A 17,872-nucleotide genomic window follows, 5' to 3' on the forward strand; every position below is an offset into this window, starting at 1 on the left:
AATGTATAAATGTTATACCTCAAATTCCGCCCCTGTCAGTCACGTGATGACTATAATGTACTGCCTCAGGCTCTGACTGTACAGCCTCGGCCTGGCCGCGCTGACCGTTGCCAAGACTCCGTCCTCATTAAGAACTCCAAACCCAAACGCTCACCTCTCCTGGCCCTTCGTGCAGCAGTGCGATGTGATCACGATGTTTGGTCCTCGCAGAGTCTTACAGTCTCGGCTCCGGCTACTTGCGCCTCAATCCATCTCGCGGTCCAGGCTCCAAGCCTCCAGAAACGTCAGCTCTGTCGCCCCGAGCCCCACGACTGAGCCATCCAAGTGGCCGCGACGCCTGGTCTACGCCGCCATCTTCGGTACTCTGGGATCATTCGCTGGAAAATGGATGGATGAGAAGGTCTCCGCGCCCCCGCGACCGGGATCCCACGAGGACCGTCGTCGATTGGAGGACATCCATCACGTATACGAACACCAGCTCCCCATCGTGAAGAAACTACGCAACGACCCGGATTACATCGAGGATAACGTCTACGTGAACTACTCAGATGACGACAAGATGAATCGCTTTACGTCTGGCTTGCTGCGGGGGAGCAGAGGAGTGGCGTTCCAGGTTTGTTCCACCTGTTTCACCTTTTTCCAAGCCAAGCCCTGGCGGTATGGAGGAAGGGCTGGCTTCGCTGGCACATTCGAACTGCCGAACGGATGACTGCCCGAATCCCGGCAGATGGCGCTCCATGAGCCTCGGGACGTTCTATCCTCGTAACTGACGCCCCGTATAGAAAATATTCTGGAACGACAAGGAGAAGAAGGCTGTAAACATCGTCTACCTGGGTACCGGCATCGAAGGTTGGCCAACAGTGGTCCACGGTGGTGCTCTTGGCACCATCATCGATGAGCATCTGGGCCGTGCTGCGGTACGGCATCTTCCGGAGCGTACGGGGGTCACTGCGAACCTCGAGATCAACTACCGGGCCCCTGTCTTTTCCGGTCATTTCTATACCTTCTACGCCACGCTCGACCAGGAACGCAGTACCGATCGGAAGGCCTATGTCACGGGTGAGGTCCGCGACCCCATGGGTCAAGTGTGTGCCCAGGCGTCTGGCCTCTTTGTGGTTCCCAAGAAATACGAACTCCGGACCCTCGGAGATCGTTTCTGAGATCTCGCGCTTGTCGATGGCCCCGGGTTCTGCTGGTGCAAACGCTATCCACGCCACGTGGGATGGCCAGACTCCTGGCGTCTGTCTGTGTTGTGTTCTCGGAATTTCCACTACGCACCCGACAATCCACAAAACCCGGGAAAGAAATTGCCCAGGACACAGGGCACTACACTTCATGTCTAAGCCCTTAACTGCGGTTGATGTGCAACTTCCTTTCCGGTACAACTTTGCACATGATATATAGAAACCTGGATTTGCATCGTATGTATATAGCTAAGAAATTTAAAACTGCAGGCAATCTTCTAACTCCGGAATAGTAAGGCCAATAAAAGTGAGCCGAGACAGTTGGACACCAACCCTCATTTTAAAGGAGACCACCCCAGTAGTCCATGTTTCACTCCAGCTATCATACCTTAGTGTTTGCTTAAGTTTTGACGGGATTTTGTCGGGGAGAGAGAGCGTCGATTGGTCGGGACAGACAAACTGACTGGGGGCGGATCCTTCTCCACGCTCTCCACCCCCGCCTTCTCACCTTCGACCTTACTCCACTTGGACAATTTACCCTGTTAGTCCCTCAAGGTCGGCATTCGGCATTCTCTCTTTACGGCTTGATCGCACCAGAGTTTGAGAAAATGCCTCGGTTGCATTTAAAACGCGTCGTCTTCGGGCCCATCAGCCGATTGAGCTTTGGAATGTACGCTCAGACCCACGCATGGGCGTCATGTCATTATCAAGGGGGGGGGGGCTGTTCTTCTACATAGCCAAGCGTCGCCAGCTTCAAACGATACAAAGAATATATATAATTCTACTTGACTAGAGCTGGTGATATATTGGTCTTTCTGCTACATTACTCACCGCTAGCACAGTGCGGGTTAAGCGTCGGCCCAACACATTGCCCTTATTATCTTCCTCTTCTTACTTCCCTGCTGTAGAAAGCAAACATGGGAATCGCAGATAGTGCAAGCAGCAATCCCTCTGAGGAGAAGGTGCTTCAATCGGGACCAACGGCTTCGGATAAGGGTCAAAACTATAGCCACCACGAGGTTACTGGTTTGGAGACCTACAGTGATGAAACCGCACTTCCTGGGGGAGAGGTTCCTGTGAGTCCTGGTCGGATGCTTCTTTGTTTGCATTCAGGCTCGTGGCTGACCAGTGATTTCTCTACCGTCAGATGACCTTCCGTCGCTTCATGGGCTTTGTGGCGATGGCATTCCTATGGACTGGCAGTCAGATCCCAGTTTATCTCTTCGGTGGGTTGACAATTATATCAGATCTCCCAACGCCTTTCTTCTGTCCTTCCGTGATTAAAGACGATATCTTCCTATCAACGTTCTAACCAGAATCACAGGAGGTATTCCGCCATATATCTACGCAAGCATTGGCGGGGCAGATAGATGGGTCTGGTTTGTTCTGGCAAACCTTTTAGGTCTTGCTGGTGTCTGTCCATTTGTTGGTTCCCTATCGGATCTGATCGGTCGTCGATATGTCGCCATCATTGGGGCTTCCCTCGTCTGCATCGGCATGATAGTCAGCAGCACCGCAAATACGATGAATATATTTATTGGTATTTTTGACCCCTAGCATTTTCGCTGCCTAGCTGACCTAGTTCAGCCGGCATGGCAATTGCAGGCGCCGGTGCCGGTGTCAATGAATTGACAGCCCTGGCTGCAACCTCCGAAATGGCGCCAACCAGACTCCGGGGCAAATACGTGTCTATCCTGATCTTCACCATTGTCCCGTTTTGCCCATCCGTCCTTTGGGCGCAGCTTATTGCCGCCCACAGTGGTTGGCGCTACGTCGGTGCATTCTGCGGCGCGTGGAGTGGATTCGGCCTGCTGGTCACGATCCTGTTTTACTTTCCGCCTCCTCGCGCTAACTCGGAAGGTCTGAACAAATGGGAGACGATTAAACGCATCGATTTCATCGGTGGCTTCCTCAGCATTGTTGGTTTGATCCTGTTTATGGCTGGCATGCAATGGGGTGGATATCAGGTACATTTGCCTCCCGTGTACTTGGTCCTCAGGCGCTGACGCCGCTCACAGTACGACTGGACATCTGCCCATGTTCTTGCACCGCTCATCCTCGGATTCGCCTTCTTGGTTGCCTTTGGCCTCTGGGAAGTCTACGGCGCCCAATACCCGATCTTCCCAGGTCGTTTGAAGCAAGAGCCTCGTACTCTGGGCCTAACATTGGTCATCACCTTCATCTCGGGTGCCAACTTTTTCTCCGTCATCATGTTCTGGCCTACGCAGTCGTTCAACGTGTACGGTCATGACCCTGTGGCCGTGGGCGTGCGCAGTCTTCCCATTGGCTTTGGGATCATGGGTGGTGCTTGTATCGTGCTGTGGTTGCTCAGTGTGTTCCGCGGCCGCAACAAGGAGCTGTTGATTATCAGTAGCGTTCTCATGACAGCAGGTATGATCCCAAGCAGAGACCCCCCAATGCAAACCAATACTCACAGGAATCTAAGGATGCGGTGCTCTCGCGGTCGCTCGACTCGATAACTTGTACCAAGTCTGGGGTCCCCTCATCGTCGCCGGACTCGGCATTGGTGGGATCGTCGTCCCAGCCTCGATCATGACCACTATCATCTGTCCAGACGTGAGTCCATCACTCCATATCAATCCCCCATTCTCTCCCCTCCGGGAGTGAAACAAACAAGATAAAAGCAACAAATGGTGAACTTACAAAATACAACAGGACTTAATCGCCACCATCTCCGCCCTCACCCTCTCCATCCGCGTCGTCGGCGGCAGCATCGGCTACACAATCTACTACAACATCTTCATCTCCAAATTCATCCCCAGCGCCACACACTACATCGGCGGCGTCATGCTCACAAAACTCCACATCACCAACACAACCTACATCGCCGAAGCCGTCGAACTCACAGGCGCGTCCCTCCTCGACGAACTCCGCCACATCCCCGGCATCGCAGGCAACGAAGCCGCCTACAACGCGGTCGTCACTGCGGGGCGGATCGCCTATGCCGAGAGCTACAAGTGGGTGTATTACGCTAGTATTGGGTTTGGAGGGGTTAGCATCATCGCTGCGCTGTTCTTGGAAAATATTGGCGATTACATGAATGATAATGTGGCTGTTGTTATGCATTGATGCTGTTTTGTCTGTTATTGTGTGGCAATTTGAGGTTGCTAATTTTGAGTGTATTGAGTATGGATCAACCGTTGCTGAGGTATGTGTCTGTTTGGTTTTGGCGTTTGCGATTTGATCTGTATATTGGGAGATGGTGCCGTGGGCATTATTCCTTTTTTTTTTTCTATTGATCTTTTTATTTTTATGAAAAAAATCTATGGTTAAACTTTCTTTGGAAGAAGTTATTTACTTTTTACTGTACCTATCAGTCACTCGTATTGGTGTTTGCAGTGAGATACATATATTAACATAAATAACAGTGTTGTACATTTATTAAAATCCCACCACCTTCCTTCCTAATAATACAAGTATAAATAAATCCCACGTCCAAAACAGACGCAAGCATCGGGGTATATAAAACAGACAAGCAAACAACCAAAAAAAAAAACAAGTAAATAAACAACATACAACCATTAACAACAACAACATACACTCGCCAAATCCACACACACACACAAAAAGATGAAAGCCAAATCAATACTCAACCTGATTCAGTGCCGTCTTCCTCGGCACAAAATTCGCAGCACTAGCCGGCTTTGACTTGCGTCTTTCGTCCTTCGCACGCAAACCCCGACTCAATCCACCCCCGAGACCTCTCGCCAGCGACGCAAACGGACTCGCCTGCCAGTGGTCGAGGTCATCTTCGTGCTGGCCGACGTTGGCGGCGAGGATGTCGCCGTTTCGGCTGGAGCCGTCGGAGCGGCGGTTGCTATTGTTGCGGTTGGTGGTGCGGTTGAGGGGGTTGTTGCCGCCGTTGTTGTCGCTGCTTAGGGTTGGGGAGGAGGGACTCCAGGGGGCGGCGATGTCTGTGACGGCGTATTCGGAGCAGCGACAGCCACAGCCGCTGGGGCAGTACTCTGCGTCTTGGGCGGGGGCGTCGTCGTTATTGGAGGTTGGTGTGGTGGTGGCTGTGGAGAACCAGCCTGCGTGGCAGGTGAAGCAGCAGACGTGGCCGCAGCCGAGACAGGGCATTAGCATGCCTTCGACTACTTCGCCGCAGATGATGCAGGGGAGTTTGAAGGCGAGCGCGTGTTTGGGTTTGCAGTTTAGACAGGTGGGTGGTAGGGTGTTGCCCTTGATTCGGTGTCTGATGGCCTCTTCTGCCATTGCTTGCGTCGAGAAGATGGATACCTGGAGGGCCTTTCCGCACCCGCTGCAGTGTCTTTGGATTTCTAGTCCCTCGGCGCGACCGGTGCCTGGGGCGGTGGATGGCCGGTTGGGGAGACTGGAGAACGAGAACGAGTCTTTGTGGGCCCTGGGGCGCCATGGGACGCTGCCTGGATTATTGGTTCTGCCGATCTTTAGGACTTCGCTGCGCTGTACCGGTAAACCCCATATTGAGAGCATGTGAGCGTATGCTACACGGTACGCGCGGTATAACCGCTCTTTGCTGGCATCAATGAACGAGTTTCGTGAACCCCCTCCATCACAGTCAAAAGCGCCTTGATTCTTCAGTCTCACCTGAAGCCTTCCTGCGGGCTTGGAAACTTGTGCCCTGTCGCTTCCGCTGTCGGAATGCGTTCGTGAAGTGAGCGCAGTGGATGTAGTGAGATATTCTGGAACTGCTGTCACTGGCTTCGCGGCAAAGGCATTCGTTCCCCATGTGCCCGGATTGGCGTTAGGGCTACCGCCCGGGCTTTGCTTTTTCCTGGACAAGGCGTGTCCTGGAGGCGAGGCCGACGAGGGCCCAAATGTGAAGGAGCGCGAAAGGGAAGAAGCCAGTACAGAGCCGAGCCCTGACCCACTACGTGGCTGCGACTGCTGGTCAGGAGAAGCAGCGATAGACACAGTCTGACTCATAGCCCTCCTCTCTGCTCCGGTAGTTGGGAAACGAGTCGGAACGGGAGGAGTTGTGCCCGTGGAATATGGAGGCGTGGAATCAGCCCGCCAATTTTCGGAGGAAGAGCGTGCGGAACTTTGGGTGACAGACGTGGCATGGCTATCTTTCGGTGTGGCGCCGGGCGGCGTTATTGTTTGAGGCTTGTTCTGCGAGCCTGCTTGGGAATGAATGAACATTGGGAAAGTCCCGGGGTCTAGTCGTCTTGATGCTGATTTTCTGTGGCGCACGCGCTCCGGCGGGCGGGTTTCTTCGCAACTGCGTTCATATAGTATGCAAGATAGCATTGCGACCATCTGCACGTCGCCATTCCGTTCAAAATGTTCAAAAAGAGCCGGTATGAGCCACCGGCTTCCAAAAGGATGATCACCCCATGAAACCATCCCATTAGATGGTTCTTTCGGAGGTTGGTTAGTGTTCATGTCGTAGCTCAAGTCCACAGCGCTGTCCTTCCTTCGCATGAGATATTTGGTCTCGGCATTTTCTGGGTCAGGAGGGAGAATGGCTTCCTTGGAGTTATGCAAGATTGATCTAAGCAGACCCCAGATCCGGGCTAGTTCATGATAGCCATGATCGAGGGCCACAGAACAATTATGGGCACATACATCGGTGCCCTTCCCACAAATGCGGTACTTTCTTGCTAGGTCGCGTTTTGAGGGAAGCAGGTCACTTAAATCGTGGATTGAGATCATGTTCTGCGGAGGCTCAGAGGATTTGGAAGTCATAGCCCCCGCAGTAGATCTCTGGGAGTTATCTGTAGAGCGTGGTCGGTAGAGTCCCATGCTACCGGCACTGCGCCACGTTTGGGGCGTTGGAAATCGGTGCTGAAGTCCCAACAATATACCAGAGGACCCCGAAGAGCTTGAGGATTCAGCGTCCGAATCGTCAGAGTAGTCAGATGTACCATCATCCGTGCTCGTAATCGTTCCAGTGGGCCGAGGCCCTGGAGAATTCGTTTGCAAACGACCAAACCCCTCAAAGACTTTATCGGCTCTCGACAGTCTCGTCATCTCCTTGAACCCTAGGTTCTCCAACAGAGAAGCCGATTTGTCCTTTTTAGACGGAAAGAAGCACACCAAACGGCCATCGTTCGACCATAGCGCACCGCATACCTTGGCTACAGGGACGTTCACATTCGCATTGACCGGTCGAAGGAGTTCGGAGCTCATTCCAAGCTCCTGACTGTGGGACAAGCCAACCTCGTCTTCATCACTAGATTCGTCTCCGTCGATCTCGCCATTGACAGGTGACTTGACCGTTTCAGCAGTCTCACCCAAGATCCATGCGATGCTTTCTTCCAGACTGCTCTCCCCCAAGAGATAGCGGACAACGCCTTCAAGACACCCTCGATCGTGGGAAAGGTAGGTCTCGGAAATTGTCCGGAGCTCGGCGATTATCTTATCGGTCAGCTGGTCCGTGACGCCGGTGGTTTTTTGCACGCGGAATGCGGGCGTCGACGCCTTCGGATAATCAACGGGGAATTTGATATCCACCTTGAGGAAAAGGGAGGCACCATCAACACCCCAAGGTCCATGGAGGGATATGGTGGCTTTCCGCTGCCTGACATCAACGGACTCAAAGGCAACTTTGGTAAATTTCTCGCCCACATGAGTGATCTCATCTCCCAGGGTCTCAATATCCCATCCAGATATCTTCACACCCCGCATCCAGGAGATTGGGTTGGTATCGGCCCGGAAGTTCGACCTGCCCTGCATCCCCACCCTCGAATCTGCGTTGCCTCGCTGATTCCAGCCACGAGGGTATGGGACTGAAATGGTGTTCGGCCCCATGCCAATCGAGGGTTGAGGCGCACCGGCCTGGAAGGCAGACGGGATGGACTCCAAGTCATCAAACTCTTGATGAGCATTTGTGTCCCGGAATGATCTATAAACGGCACCCTTGCGTGTTATTTTCATGTTCGGGGCGTACGATTTCCCTTTTTCGTATCCAACTTTTTGCAACACTTCGGGGCCAACTTTGTGCAGACGGAGTTCACGGTCGGTACCCCAAGATACGAGCTGGAAGTCTCGATCGTCGAGTCTATCTGTCTCACCCCCGCGCGCTCTCCAAACGAACTCCTTCACCTGGCCTTTGTGTCCGGGAAAGCTATGAACCGGAGACACGTCTTCGTCAGTGTCAATGCCTTCTTCAACCCTGCGACTGTATAAATGCAGGTCACCATCTCCTCTCTGTGGCATGGCCAACACACCCCATCCGAACGGGGTGTTCCTAGCTCGCCTTACTGGGAAAGGCATCTTGATGACCTTTTCGGGGACATCCCCCTCGACAGTGTAATCCCAAAACTTGACGGTTCTATCCAAAGAGCATGTCACAAGTGCCCCTGGACGAACCCTATTCCAATCAACCCCATAGATTTTGGTGTTGTGCGCCTCGATAGATCTGATCGGGTACGTCCCCTTTCTCTTGTCCCATATCCGTAGAAACCGATCATGCGAGCTGGCAATGATGTTGGGGTCCTGTCGGCTCCATTTGACCTGAGTGGCACCAGCAAACCAATCGGAAAATGAGATGACAGGGCGTGACGCAAGTCGCAAATCCCAGCAGTGGACAAAGCTATCGACAGCGCAGGTCGCCAGGGCATCGGGGTGGTGGGTGGAGAAGTTGACATCGGTGATCGCTCGAGTGTGGGCGTGCAGGACATGCTCGATGGAGTTTTGGTAGGACTTCATGCCCAAATTCCACACTAGCGCCTTCTGATTTGACGTACTCACCACCCAAGAGTCTCGAGCGGGAAACGGTGACCACTGAACATCTGCGACTTCCCATGGTGTATGGTGAGGGAGGTATCGAGGCGGGGAGTATGGCGAATCCAAGTCAATGATGTGGAGTCCTTCCTTCGAGGCCAATACCACATCCCGTCCGCAGGGCGAGACTGACATCGAACCCACGGGTTGTTCCACATGGAAGGAACTATCCTCCCCGAAAGTCGGGCTTTCGTATGCCGACGTCAACGGCCGAGGTTCTGTAAGGTCCGCCATTGTTGTGACTTGCGGAATTAAAGCCTGGAGTAATAGTTTTTGTTTGGTTCAGTATGGAGGACCAGTCGCCTCCAACCGAAGGACGCCTCAACGAGGTGTTGGGTTTCAGACGCTCAATCCAGACATTAGGGAGTGATCACTGGGAGTCCGATATGACGCTTTCATCTCGAAGACATCTATAGCAGGCTCATCAATTTTGCGAGGTGGATGGGCTCGGGCGACTGTCCGAACACATTGCGCGTAGTAACATCAACCAGCTAGAGTTGGAGCAACCGAGTAGGGGTTCGACGCGATCTAAGCCAATGGACGTTAATGCGTGTGAACCATCCCCATCTACCTCGAGACAAATGACTGTCTGATAGTGATGGAGAACAGGTATAATATACCTTCAAGAAACAAACAGGTGTGCTGATTGAACGAGCGAGTCCCGATTCACGGTGCCTCTCCGCAATCAGGTCAATAAACTGACGTCGTGGGAGATAATGGCGGGAGACCCAGTGACCTGAACCAGTCCATATCGGGACTAGCGTGGCTGCCGTCCTCGATGACGTTTGGGGAAGGCGGTGAGACGGGTTCAAAGCCTGAGCCCCTCAGTCGTAATGGCCGCGGTTTGATGGTCTCTGTTATCACTCTCCCCAATCTGCCCTGTGGCTGGCGCTCTCGATATCTTATACTCCTTGATATCCATCCGTTCAAATCGATTTGGAGGCTTCGTTGTGCCTTATCAGACTGTACGGGGCCGAAATTACCGGCCCACTTTGGATTGCCCGAACGCGGGGTCACGACGAGACATTTACTTCTTCCCCGGCTTACGTCTGCATTTGAACGGGACATCATGGCGTTGCCAAAGAGAATCATAAAGGAAACTGAGCGCCTTATGGCGGAGCCGTGAGTTGAACCCAATCATTACAATAGGTAGTAGTAACCAGCTAATACGTCCTTACTTCTAGGGTTCCCGGTATCAACGCCGTGCCTCATGAAGAGAACCTGCGATACTTCGATGTATCAATCCACGGGCCGGCGCAGTCTCCCTATGAAGGTAAATAACTCAAAAGGGGGGGTTTCAATGACGGAGTGGTTACTGATTGTCTCTACTTCCAGGGGGGATCTTTCGTCTGGAGCTCTTCTTGCCGGAAGACTATCCCATGACTCCGCCCAAGATCCGTTTCCTGACCAAGATCTACCACCCCAACATCGATCGTCTTGGACGTATCTGCTTGGATGTGTTAAAGAGTATGTTTCTCAAGCGTTCCCGGAATTCTGGGCACATACTGACTGGCCGATGCTACTGTAGATAACTGGTCGCCTGCCTTGCAAATTCGAACGATCCTGCTTTCCATCCAGGCTTTGCTGGGTGCGCCGAATCCCGATGACCCGCTTGCTAACGACGTTGCTCAACGGTGGAAGGAGGATGAGCCTGCAGCGATCCAGACTGCCAAGGAATGGACGCGGACCCATGCGATGACCTAAACGAAGATGGACAGAGCCATGACGTTCGTCTTGAATGATGATAAGATTGTGAGCGAACACGCTGTGATGTGACCATGAAGTAACACTGAATATTCGGCGGCTACGAGCATTGCGGCTTTTGCCATTTTGGATCGCCTTCCTGACACTTGGGGACCAATCTATAACGTTTATGCGAAAGAAGATATGCTTTCAAGCTTCGATCCTAAATACTTCAGAGCTGTTCGGCCTGCTTTGTTACCCCTTTGGCTCAAGGGCGCGGAAGGACAATTGCTCGTCTTGCAGCCAGTCCTATATGTATAACCCCCCGCGACGTGATGCTACGGTTCGAGATTTCAATAGACACATTTTCTATAGAATTACAGTGTTCCCCTTTTTACCTGTATATCGTTTGTTTCCCTGTAGTAGTAGGCATGGTTTGGTACAAACATTACAAGGCCCTAACTCCGCTTGCTGCGGCTGGGCTGAAACCAATAATCAACCAAGGTAATGCCGTCAGTGCATATTTCATGTGAAACTTATTACCCGAAGAGGAGAAAGAAGTATGTTTGAATCCCAAGTATAAGCAGAGAGTTACCTATCTGGGGTCTAGACACACCAAGATATTATCATTCACTGGAGTCCCTCCCAGAACTGTCCCATTTCCAGATAACAAGGGTCTCCTCGTATTGTACTCTAAGCTTGGTGGGTGGACAGGGTTTCGAATCTCACTCCCAAGATCAGCCGTCTATTTCAAAAACATCCAATACTTCGAATCATCGTAAACCCCCCGCAAAGCAAACAATAACAGCACATTCGTCATGCAGGCTGATGACGAGAATTACGAGGAGTCTGACAGAGCCAGTTGTGGCGATGGGTTCCGTCGCAGCTATGCCAGGTACCAACAACTCATTCATGTTCTATTTACGTACGGCTTTGTAGCTAACTGGGTTCTTCAGTTCCTGTGTTCTCCCTGGAATCGAACCAGACAATATGGGCGGAAAGCACTCGCTGCCAGTCGGGAACAGACAGTCGGCCGCCACACACAGCGAAGTAGAGCTGGGCAGGTTTACCGATGACCTCACGAAGCACATCGACGCTGCGTTTCACATAGAGAGCAACGATGTTGAGCTCTCGCTGTCGGCGATCGAGTTCGCCCCGAAAAAAACCCCTCAGGAACATGACGAGCAGCCTGAGACCGAACATATCGAAACCAAGCAGGACTCACCATCGAAGAGACGTTCGCTGAGGGAGCGCGTTCGGTCGTTCGCCTCGAACTCAAAGGCCTCGATTGGTTCTGACAGGGCCAGCTGGCAGAGCTTTTCATCGGGACACGCTGAACTATCTCGTTCGCTGCGGTCTAACTCTGTCACCACTTTCACCGGGAGTATAGGAAATACCAGCACGAAATCAAGCCCCAAAGCGAAGAGGGGTAAGAGCGGAGAGAAGAAGAGGCGTTCCGTTGCGCCACCTTCTCCTTCCAGGATCGTGAGATATGTCGCTCCGTCGCAAGGTAGGGCTCTTATTGTGCATGCAACGAGGGTCATGAGGGGTTTGTCCCAAAGCTGATGGTACCCCGCTTTAGATTATATGTTTGTCGACCTGGATTACTTTACGCATCCTCGACCGATGAGCGAAGTTGCCAGTCCTGATGTATCACCAAGGGCAAAGAAGCCGATTAAAACGAGGGATCTCGAAGAGCCAGGCAAGAGCGCATTCCAGGAACTGGTACATCTCCCTGCGATCTCCCTCCCATGCCCAAACGCAAGCTGAGACTAAACCCAGGTCGACTATATCCGCACTGTGACTGGAACTGAAGTAAAAGCTCAGTCACTTGAAGACTTCAAGGTGCTGGAGACCATGCAGGATATCAAAAACCGGAGCGCGATGTATCTCAGGTGCACCAACTGCCGTGGCGACTGTCCAGTCTGCGGCGCCGCATGCTGCATCTATGAGAACGCTCGTCGCGCAGCGGTCTTTGCCCAGCCCAGCTCCGAAACGGCTCGCCAGTCGAAGACGGTATTAGACACTATTGAGAGTTTGGGCCCTCATATCCGGAACGTGGGCACTTTCTCCCTGTGCAGTGAGTGGTACGGCTGCGGCAGATATGTGTGCTCCAACTGTGCCGGCGTATGTCCCAATGGGATATGCCGTGATGTTCAATGCAAGGTATTACCTGCCCCGGTGTTCTCTGGCTTATACCAGGTGCATTTACTGGCGTGGAAGTGTTGACGTTGTCTGCTTTAGGCATGCAAACCCGACCCCTGGTGCCCATGCGACTGGTACAGCATAGATTGACACATGAGAGACAGTCTCATTAAGAGGAAACGCATGTCTATGGCAAGAGGTGGAACATGAGAGACATGCCCGAGAGGTCATACCCGCTAGTATTTACTGCGGACGATACGGCGACGAACATAGATACCCATTAAAGGAAATCACCGCCTAAAGCTGGGCGCAATATGCTGCGTGAAATCCAGAAAATAATGATACCAGATCAATCTGGCAATTTCTAGAAAAAAACGGTAAAATCTACTATCTATAATTACCACGCTATACATAGTTGCATAGTAGAAGGAAGAGTGACGGGGGCCGGCCGGCCAAGGGCAGAAGCGATCACGTGTCCCGCTTAGCGAGGCTCCGCACCGCACCACAATTGTGCCCGGTCCCCATCACCAGTTCGCCGGTAGAGAAGCGCTTCGACTCAAACCACCCAACGCCAACCGACACTACCTCGTCAAGACCGGCTGCGCATCACCGACATTCAAGATGCGTACCTACGACGATTCCTTCAGCGGTCAGAAGATCTACCCTGGAAAGGTGCGTTTTACCCCTTTCCAAGAGCGCTATCCGGACGCTTCCGCCACAAATTGATTACACCCTCGAATCTTCAAGATGTGACCTCCCTATCGTGGGAGGGATGCTGCTCTGTCTTCACGCATGAATTATTGGGGTAGATCGTTGACATATTTTTTGAATGATTGCAGGGTAAGCTGTTCGTCCGTGGCGACAGCAAGATCTTCCGCTTCCAAAAGGGAAAGTCCGAATCCCTCTTCCTCCAGCGCAAGAACCCCCGCCGCATCTCCTGGACTGTCCTGTACCGTCGCCAGCACAAGAAGGGTATCTCTGAAGTCAGTACCGCCTTTTTTTCAATCCCCTCGAGTTATATGGTTTGCCACGATTTCGAAAGGAATGGATCAACAATTGTCGGAGGAGGACACAGTCAGCAGACGAAAAGGATAACGAGACACGTCGACTCTGTTGATTCACGCTGGGAATCGTGGCTGGACCATCGCTATTGATTTGGAAAGTGGGAGGATATGTTTGCTGACGGGATATTTTACTCTGCGAACAGGAAGTTGCCAAGAAGCGTACCCGCCGTGCTGTCAAGAGCCAGCGTGGTATCGTCGGTGCCTCTCTCGATGTGATCAAGGAGCGCCGCAACCAGCGCCCCGAGGCCCGTGCCGCCGCCCGCCAGCAGGCCATCAAGGACGCCAAGGAGAAGAAGGCCGCCACCGAGACCCGCAAGAAGGCCGAGAAGGCCAAGTCCGGTGCCACCAAGCCTGCCCAGCGCATCCAGAGCAAGCAGGGTGCCAAGGGCTCTGCTCCCAAGGTCGCCGCCAAGTCTCGTTAAGATGGTACTCTGAACGGTCTGGCTTGGGGCTGGGGAGTAGGGAAGTGAAAGCGTGGTCTGCGTTTGTGTGTTGGATTTGGGAAGGACTCTTCGGAGCTGGAAATTTGTGTTGTATTCCCCTCACAAACTTTTTATGCAAACAAATCGGCGTACGAGCGATGGGTTCTTTGCGGACGAGAATCCCGCATGGTCTCAGATAGGCTTTTATCATTACGCGCCAATGGTATATCACCAGGAAATGGAACCAAAAAAATGGATGTGATATGATAAGTTAGCTTTGCTCGAGCCGTTCTGGGCCTGTAGATCCACTGGGTTGGAGTTTAATAGACTCTATCACTTGATACTCGTAGTGAGTATGGGACCTTCATGTCTGACTTGGAGGTCCTATTTCTCGCTGTCCTCACTCTCTTGGTTTCAATATGAGATTCTATGTCGCAAGCATCAATACTCCTACGATAGTAGACTACACGAGTAGTATCCATATATAAGACTCCGTGATATCAAACTAGCCATACAGGCACATGTCATCATCGGCTTGACTCTCAGCCCAGTAGCGCATGGAGTCATGGACAAACCATCCTATGTCGTAATTACAATACCAGATCGTATCACACTAGGGCTCAAACCTACACTAAGCCATTTCGGGACGCCGACTGAGCCGCCGCAGCCTCAAGCATACAATAACGCTGGGGAAGTATAGAAAGAGACGCCGATAATATATGAATAAAACCTGTAGTATGAAGAACATCCTCTACCCCAAGTCAATCTCCAAAGCAGTTCTCAAATCTCCCTCTCTCTAAAAGTCCACCTTGACTAGATAAAACAAAGAAATCCTGCCTGAGGCGCCAAACCACCCCGCAACGTAAGTCTGACTCAGCAAATATCTCCCTATCCAGCAGGCGGTGGAGGAAATTTCTCGCCATCCGGCCTCGCTTACGGCGCAACTAGCGCGGTTTGCCCACAAGAGTACGATTGAATCTGCCTCCCCTTCCCCTTCAAGCTCCGACTCAGTCAACCACCTTTCCTCCATTTCGATCCGACAAGCTTCACATCACCAGCAGCCATGGGTAAGGTTCACGGATCTCTCGCCCGTGCGGGTAAGGTCAAGTCTGCGACTCCTAAGGTTGGTTTTTTCCCCTTTCTTTCTGTGTCCTATTTGGGCGTTTTCTCCGAGATGAACGATATCGCCACTTCGACGGACGACCTTGGAAAATTTCGGGATGGTTTTGGAATGAAGACAGGGCGGGCGGTTGAAGTGGGAAAAGTTACGAGATGGAATGATTCGATTTTGAGATGATGGGATGGATTCGGTTGAAATGGATGAAATCAACGAACGCCGGATGGATATCGCGATATACGGACGATCAAGCGAAACGAACCAAAGCTGACGACTTATCTTTGATAAACAGGTCGACAAGCAGGAGAAGAAGAAGCAGCCCAAGGGCCGCGCCATGAAGCGTCTGAAGTACACTCGCCGTTTCGTCAACGTCACCATGACCGGTGGCAAGCGCAAGGTGCGTTATCAACCAGAAGGGGGATCAGCGGGCGTTTCATTTGAAGTGCCGAGTCGCACCTCTGGTTGTTTTGAACTCCCATAAAAACAGACCCTAACATACACCAGATGAACCCCAACCCCGGCGCCGCCTAAATTCTCCATATCTTCCAACGCGCGACATAAGATGATGCAATAACGACCGAGCGAAACCCCCATACGACGGTTCCATCATCGTCATCATCATCTGGATCAAGTTTTGTTTGTTACGCTGGTTGAAGGCCAGAAGGCTCTTTCGCCAGTATGGTTGTTTCACGGGAATACTCCCCGGACGGAATATACCCGGAAGGAACTCGAACTTGGTTGGAAAGGTTGGGGAGGGCTGCTTCATGACTAGATAATGGGCTTGAACAATGCATTTCGAATGGGAATTATTTGTCGGAGTCAGTCAATATTTGCTTTGAATGTCGTAGTCTGGAGGAGGCTGGAGTAGTCTGAAGTTGGTTTGTGCCCCTATACTTTTGGAGGGTACAATCGTCAAGCAGGTGACTTGTGCATAAATGGCTCGTATCAACGAAAGCTAACTACAGATTGACTCAACTTTCCAAAGCTACTAAAAACAACGAGCCAATAAATGTTCATATTATCTAGTATACTAGTATGTAAGTATCTCACTATTCTCACTTATGTTGGACCCATCTCACGGCACCCCAACCCCGAACAACACATGCAGCAGATATTCTATATCGAATCACTGTATACTCAATCCCGCACACAAAACCAGTGTATGAAGTAAACAGACAATAAACAACGCCAGCAAGCTCAGACGAATCAACGCAGAATGTATGATCAAATCAATAGTAGTGAGCCATCTCCAGACCCGCCCGCTTAAACCCGCACTTGATGTAGAAACCCTCGTTAATTTCGGAGCAGTCGAGGATAGTCTATACCGATCTAATTAGCATTTCCCACCCTCAAATACTGAAAGACGAAAATATAAGAAAGGAGAGGGACAAACCTTATAACACCCCACCCGCTCCGCAACATAATCCAGCGCCTGAATAACCCTCAACCCCAACCTCTTCCCCTGCTGATTCTTCTCAACCGCAATATCCTCAATATGGCCCACCAATCCCAACGAGTGAATAAACTTGCGCTCCACAATCAGACTCCCCGTGCCGACGACCCGGCCCTCCCCGTCGCAGATGACAAGCAGGTAGTACTCGTCGTTGCGGGAGCAGATCCAGTCGAAGCGCGCGTTCCACTGCTCTTCGCTGATGTCGCCGACGGTGGTGAGCACGCGCAGCACGTCTAGGTAGCCGCGGTGGAAGTCGGAGCGGCGGATGGGTCGGATTGTGTAGTCTTGGGGGAGTTCGGCGGTTACTTGGGGGGAGATGAGGGTTGGTGAGAAGAGGGGGGTTTCTTTGGGCGGGTTGGCGGTTGCGGGGGTGTTGTAGGGGGGTGTATGACTGTCGGGGGTGGGGATGGATGACTCCGGGGTGGGAGGGGTGATTGCGTTGATGTTGGTCATGATGGTTTTGTTTTTGTTTTCTGTGTAGAGGAGTGTCGAGGTGTCGAGTGTTGTTGAGGGAATCAGGCAGATTCAGGGTCGGCAAGCTGAGGCTATCGCGGGGTGAATAGTCACTTATGCAGTTGAAACCAATACGTTTCAAACAATGATAGAACGAATGACTGGACAGTGATGATGAACTTAAACTAACAAGAAGAAAGAAGAAAGAAGGAAGGAAGAAAAAGAAGTAAAACAGCACCAGCAGATCGATAAATAGGTCCCTCCAGGCTAAAAGAATCGAATAAGTTACATGAACGAACAGGGTTAGTCTCATCCCGTCCAATGGATCGGAGAGGGCCCGGCTGAGACAGGGGAATTTCTCCCTCTTTCCTCCCACTGACTTGTCTCCTGCCCTGCCACACTCGGTGTCTATTTTAATCCCTTTCGCTTCTCTGGATACATACATACCCGAGGAGATACTGGGGGTGTTGATTGCCACATTCCTTGGGTTATTGGAGGGGTTCCTGTCCGACGAACCCCTTGTCGATATGCTTGTTTTTATTTGTATTGTATTCTATTAATAGACCCACTAGTCTCAATTATTTATCGCCGAAAAAATACAAGCCCGATCAGAATGATCT

At 51.8% G+C, this 17,872-nt stretch overlaps 8 protein-coding genes across 8 annotated transcripts; 6 read left to right on the forward strand and 2 right to left on the reverse strand.

Moving 5' to 3' along the window:
* The first annotated feature begins 161 nt into the window (after positions 1-161).
* BDW47DRAFT_104037 (PaaI family thioesterase) lies at positions 162-1,881 on the forward strand. Its single transcript, XM_024812232.1, has 3 exons — positions 162-613; positions 783-1,421; positions 1,478-1,881. Exons 1-2 carry the CDS (start codon positions 194-196, stop codon positions 1,158-1,160), a joined length of 798 nt encoding a protein of 265 aa, XP_024672989.1. The 5' UTR covers positions 162-193; the 3' UTR covers positions 1,161-1,421; positions 1,478-1,881.
* Positions 1,882-1,890: 9 nt separating this feature from the next.
* Positions 1,891-4,413, forward strand: BDW47DRAFT_104039 (putative MFS drug efflux pump). The gene is made up of 7 exons (XM_024812233.1): positions 1,891-2,260; positions 2,332-2,410; positions 2,509-2,724; positions 2,772-3,151; positions 3,203-3,575; positions 3,631-3,761; positions 3,861-4,413. Exons 1-7 carry the CDS (start codon positions 2,102-2,104, stop codon positions 4,272-4,274), a joined length of 1,752 nt encoding a protein of 583 aa, XP_024672990.1. The 5' UTR covers positions 1,891-2,101; the 3' UTR covers positions 4,275-4,413.
* A 182-nt stretch (positions 4,414-4,595) lies between these two features.
* BDW47DRAFT_104040 (Mtc5p) lies at positions 4,596-9,579 on the reverse strand. The gene has a single exon (XM_024812234.1). The coding sequence runs from the start codon at positions 9,147-9,149 to the stop codon at positions 4,788-4,790; it is 4,362 nt and encodes a 1,453-aa protein (XP_024672991.1). The 5' UTR covers positions 9,150-9,579; the 3' UTR covers positions 4,596-4,787.
* Positions 9,580-9,794: 215 nt separating this feature from the next.
* Positions 9,795-10,975, forward strand: BDW47DRAFT_104043 (E2 ubiquitin-conjugating protein UBC13). The gene is made up of 4 exons (XM_024812235.1): positions 9,795-10,037; positions 10,100-10,188; positions 10,251-10,382; positions 10,444-10,975. Exons 1-4 carry the CDS (start codon positions 9,985-9,987, stop codon positions 10,617-10,619), a joined length of 450 nt encoding a protein of 149 aa, XP_024672992.1. The 5' UTR covers positions 9,795-9,984; the 3' UTR covers positions 10,620-10,975.
* A 130-nt stretch (positions 10,976-11,105) lies between these two features.
* On the forward strand, positions 11,106-12,893 carry BDW47DRAFT_131083 (uncharacterized protein; the record flags this gene model as incomplete). Its single annotated transcript, XM_024817240.1, has 7 exons — positions 11,106-11,158; positions 11,209-11,376; positions 11,407-11,493; positions 11,555-12,027; positions 12,181-12,323; positions 12,381-12,725; positions 12,843-12,893. The coding sequence occupies 7 exons, from the start codon at positions 11,106-11,108 to the stop codon at positions 12,891-12,893; spliced, it is 1,320 nt and encodes a 439-aa protein (XP_024672993.1).
* A 373-nt stretch (positions 12,894-13,266) lies between these two features.
* On the forward strand, positions 13,267-14,576 carry BDW47DRAFT_104044 (60S ribosomal protein eL24). Its single transcript, XM_024812236.1, has 3 exons — positions 13,267-13,415; positions 13,583-13,726; positions 13,951-14,576. The coding sequence occupies exons 1-3, from the start codon at positions 13,365-13,367 to the stop codon at positions 14,227-14,229; spliced, it is 474 nt and encodes a 157-aa protein (XP_024672994.1). The 5' UTR covers positions 13,267-13,364; the 3' UTR covers positions 14,230-14,576.
* A 419-nt stretch (positions 14,577-14,995) lies between these two features.
* BDW47DRAFT_104047 (40S ribosomal protein eS30) lies at positions 14,996-16,321 on the forward strand. Its single transcript, XM_024812237.1, has 4 exons — positions 14,996-15,091; positions 15,178-15,352; positions 15,639-15,743; positions 15,851-16,321. The coding sequence occupies exons 2-4, from the start codon at positions 15,293-15,295 to the stop codon at positions 15,875-15,877; spliced, it is 192 nt and encodes a 63-aa protein (XP_024672995.1). The 5' UTR covers positions 14,996-15,091; positions 15,178-15,292; the 3' UTR covers positions 15,878-16,321.
* Positions 16,322-16,342: 21 nt separating this feature from the next.
* Positions 16,343-17,653, reverse strand: gup1 (glucosamine 6-phosphate N-acetyltransferase). Its single transcript, XM_024812238.1, has 2 exons — positions 16,740-17,653; positions 16,343-16,665 (listed from the first exon to the last, which is right to left on the reverse strand). The coding sequence occupies exons 1-2, from the start codon at positions 17,250-17,252 to the stop codon at positions 16,576-16,578; spliced, it is 603 nt and encodes a 200-aa protein (XP_024672996.1). The 5' UTR covers positions 17,253-17,653; the 3' UTR covers positions 16,343-16,575.
* Between the last annotated feature and the right edge of the window lie 219 nt (positions 17,654-17,872).

This window comes from Aspergillus candidus (genome assembly GCF_002847045.1).
Source record: "Aspergillus candidus strain CBS 102.13 unplaced genomic scaffold BDW47scaffold_16, whole genome shotgun sequence".
Taxonomy (NCBI): Eukaryota; Fungi; Ascomycota; class Eurotiomycetes; order Eurotiales; family Aspergillaceae; genus Aspergillus; species Aspergillus candidus.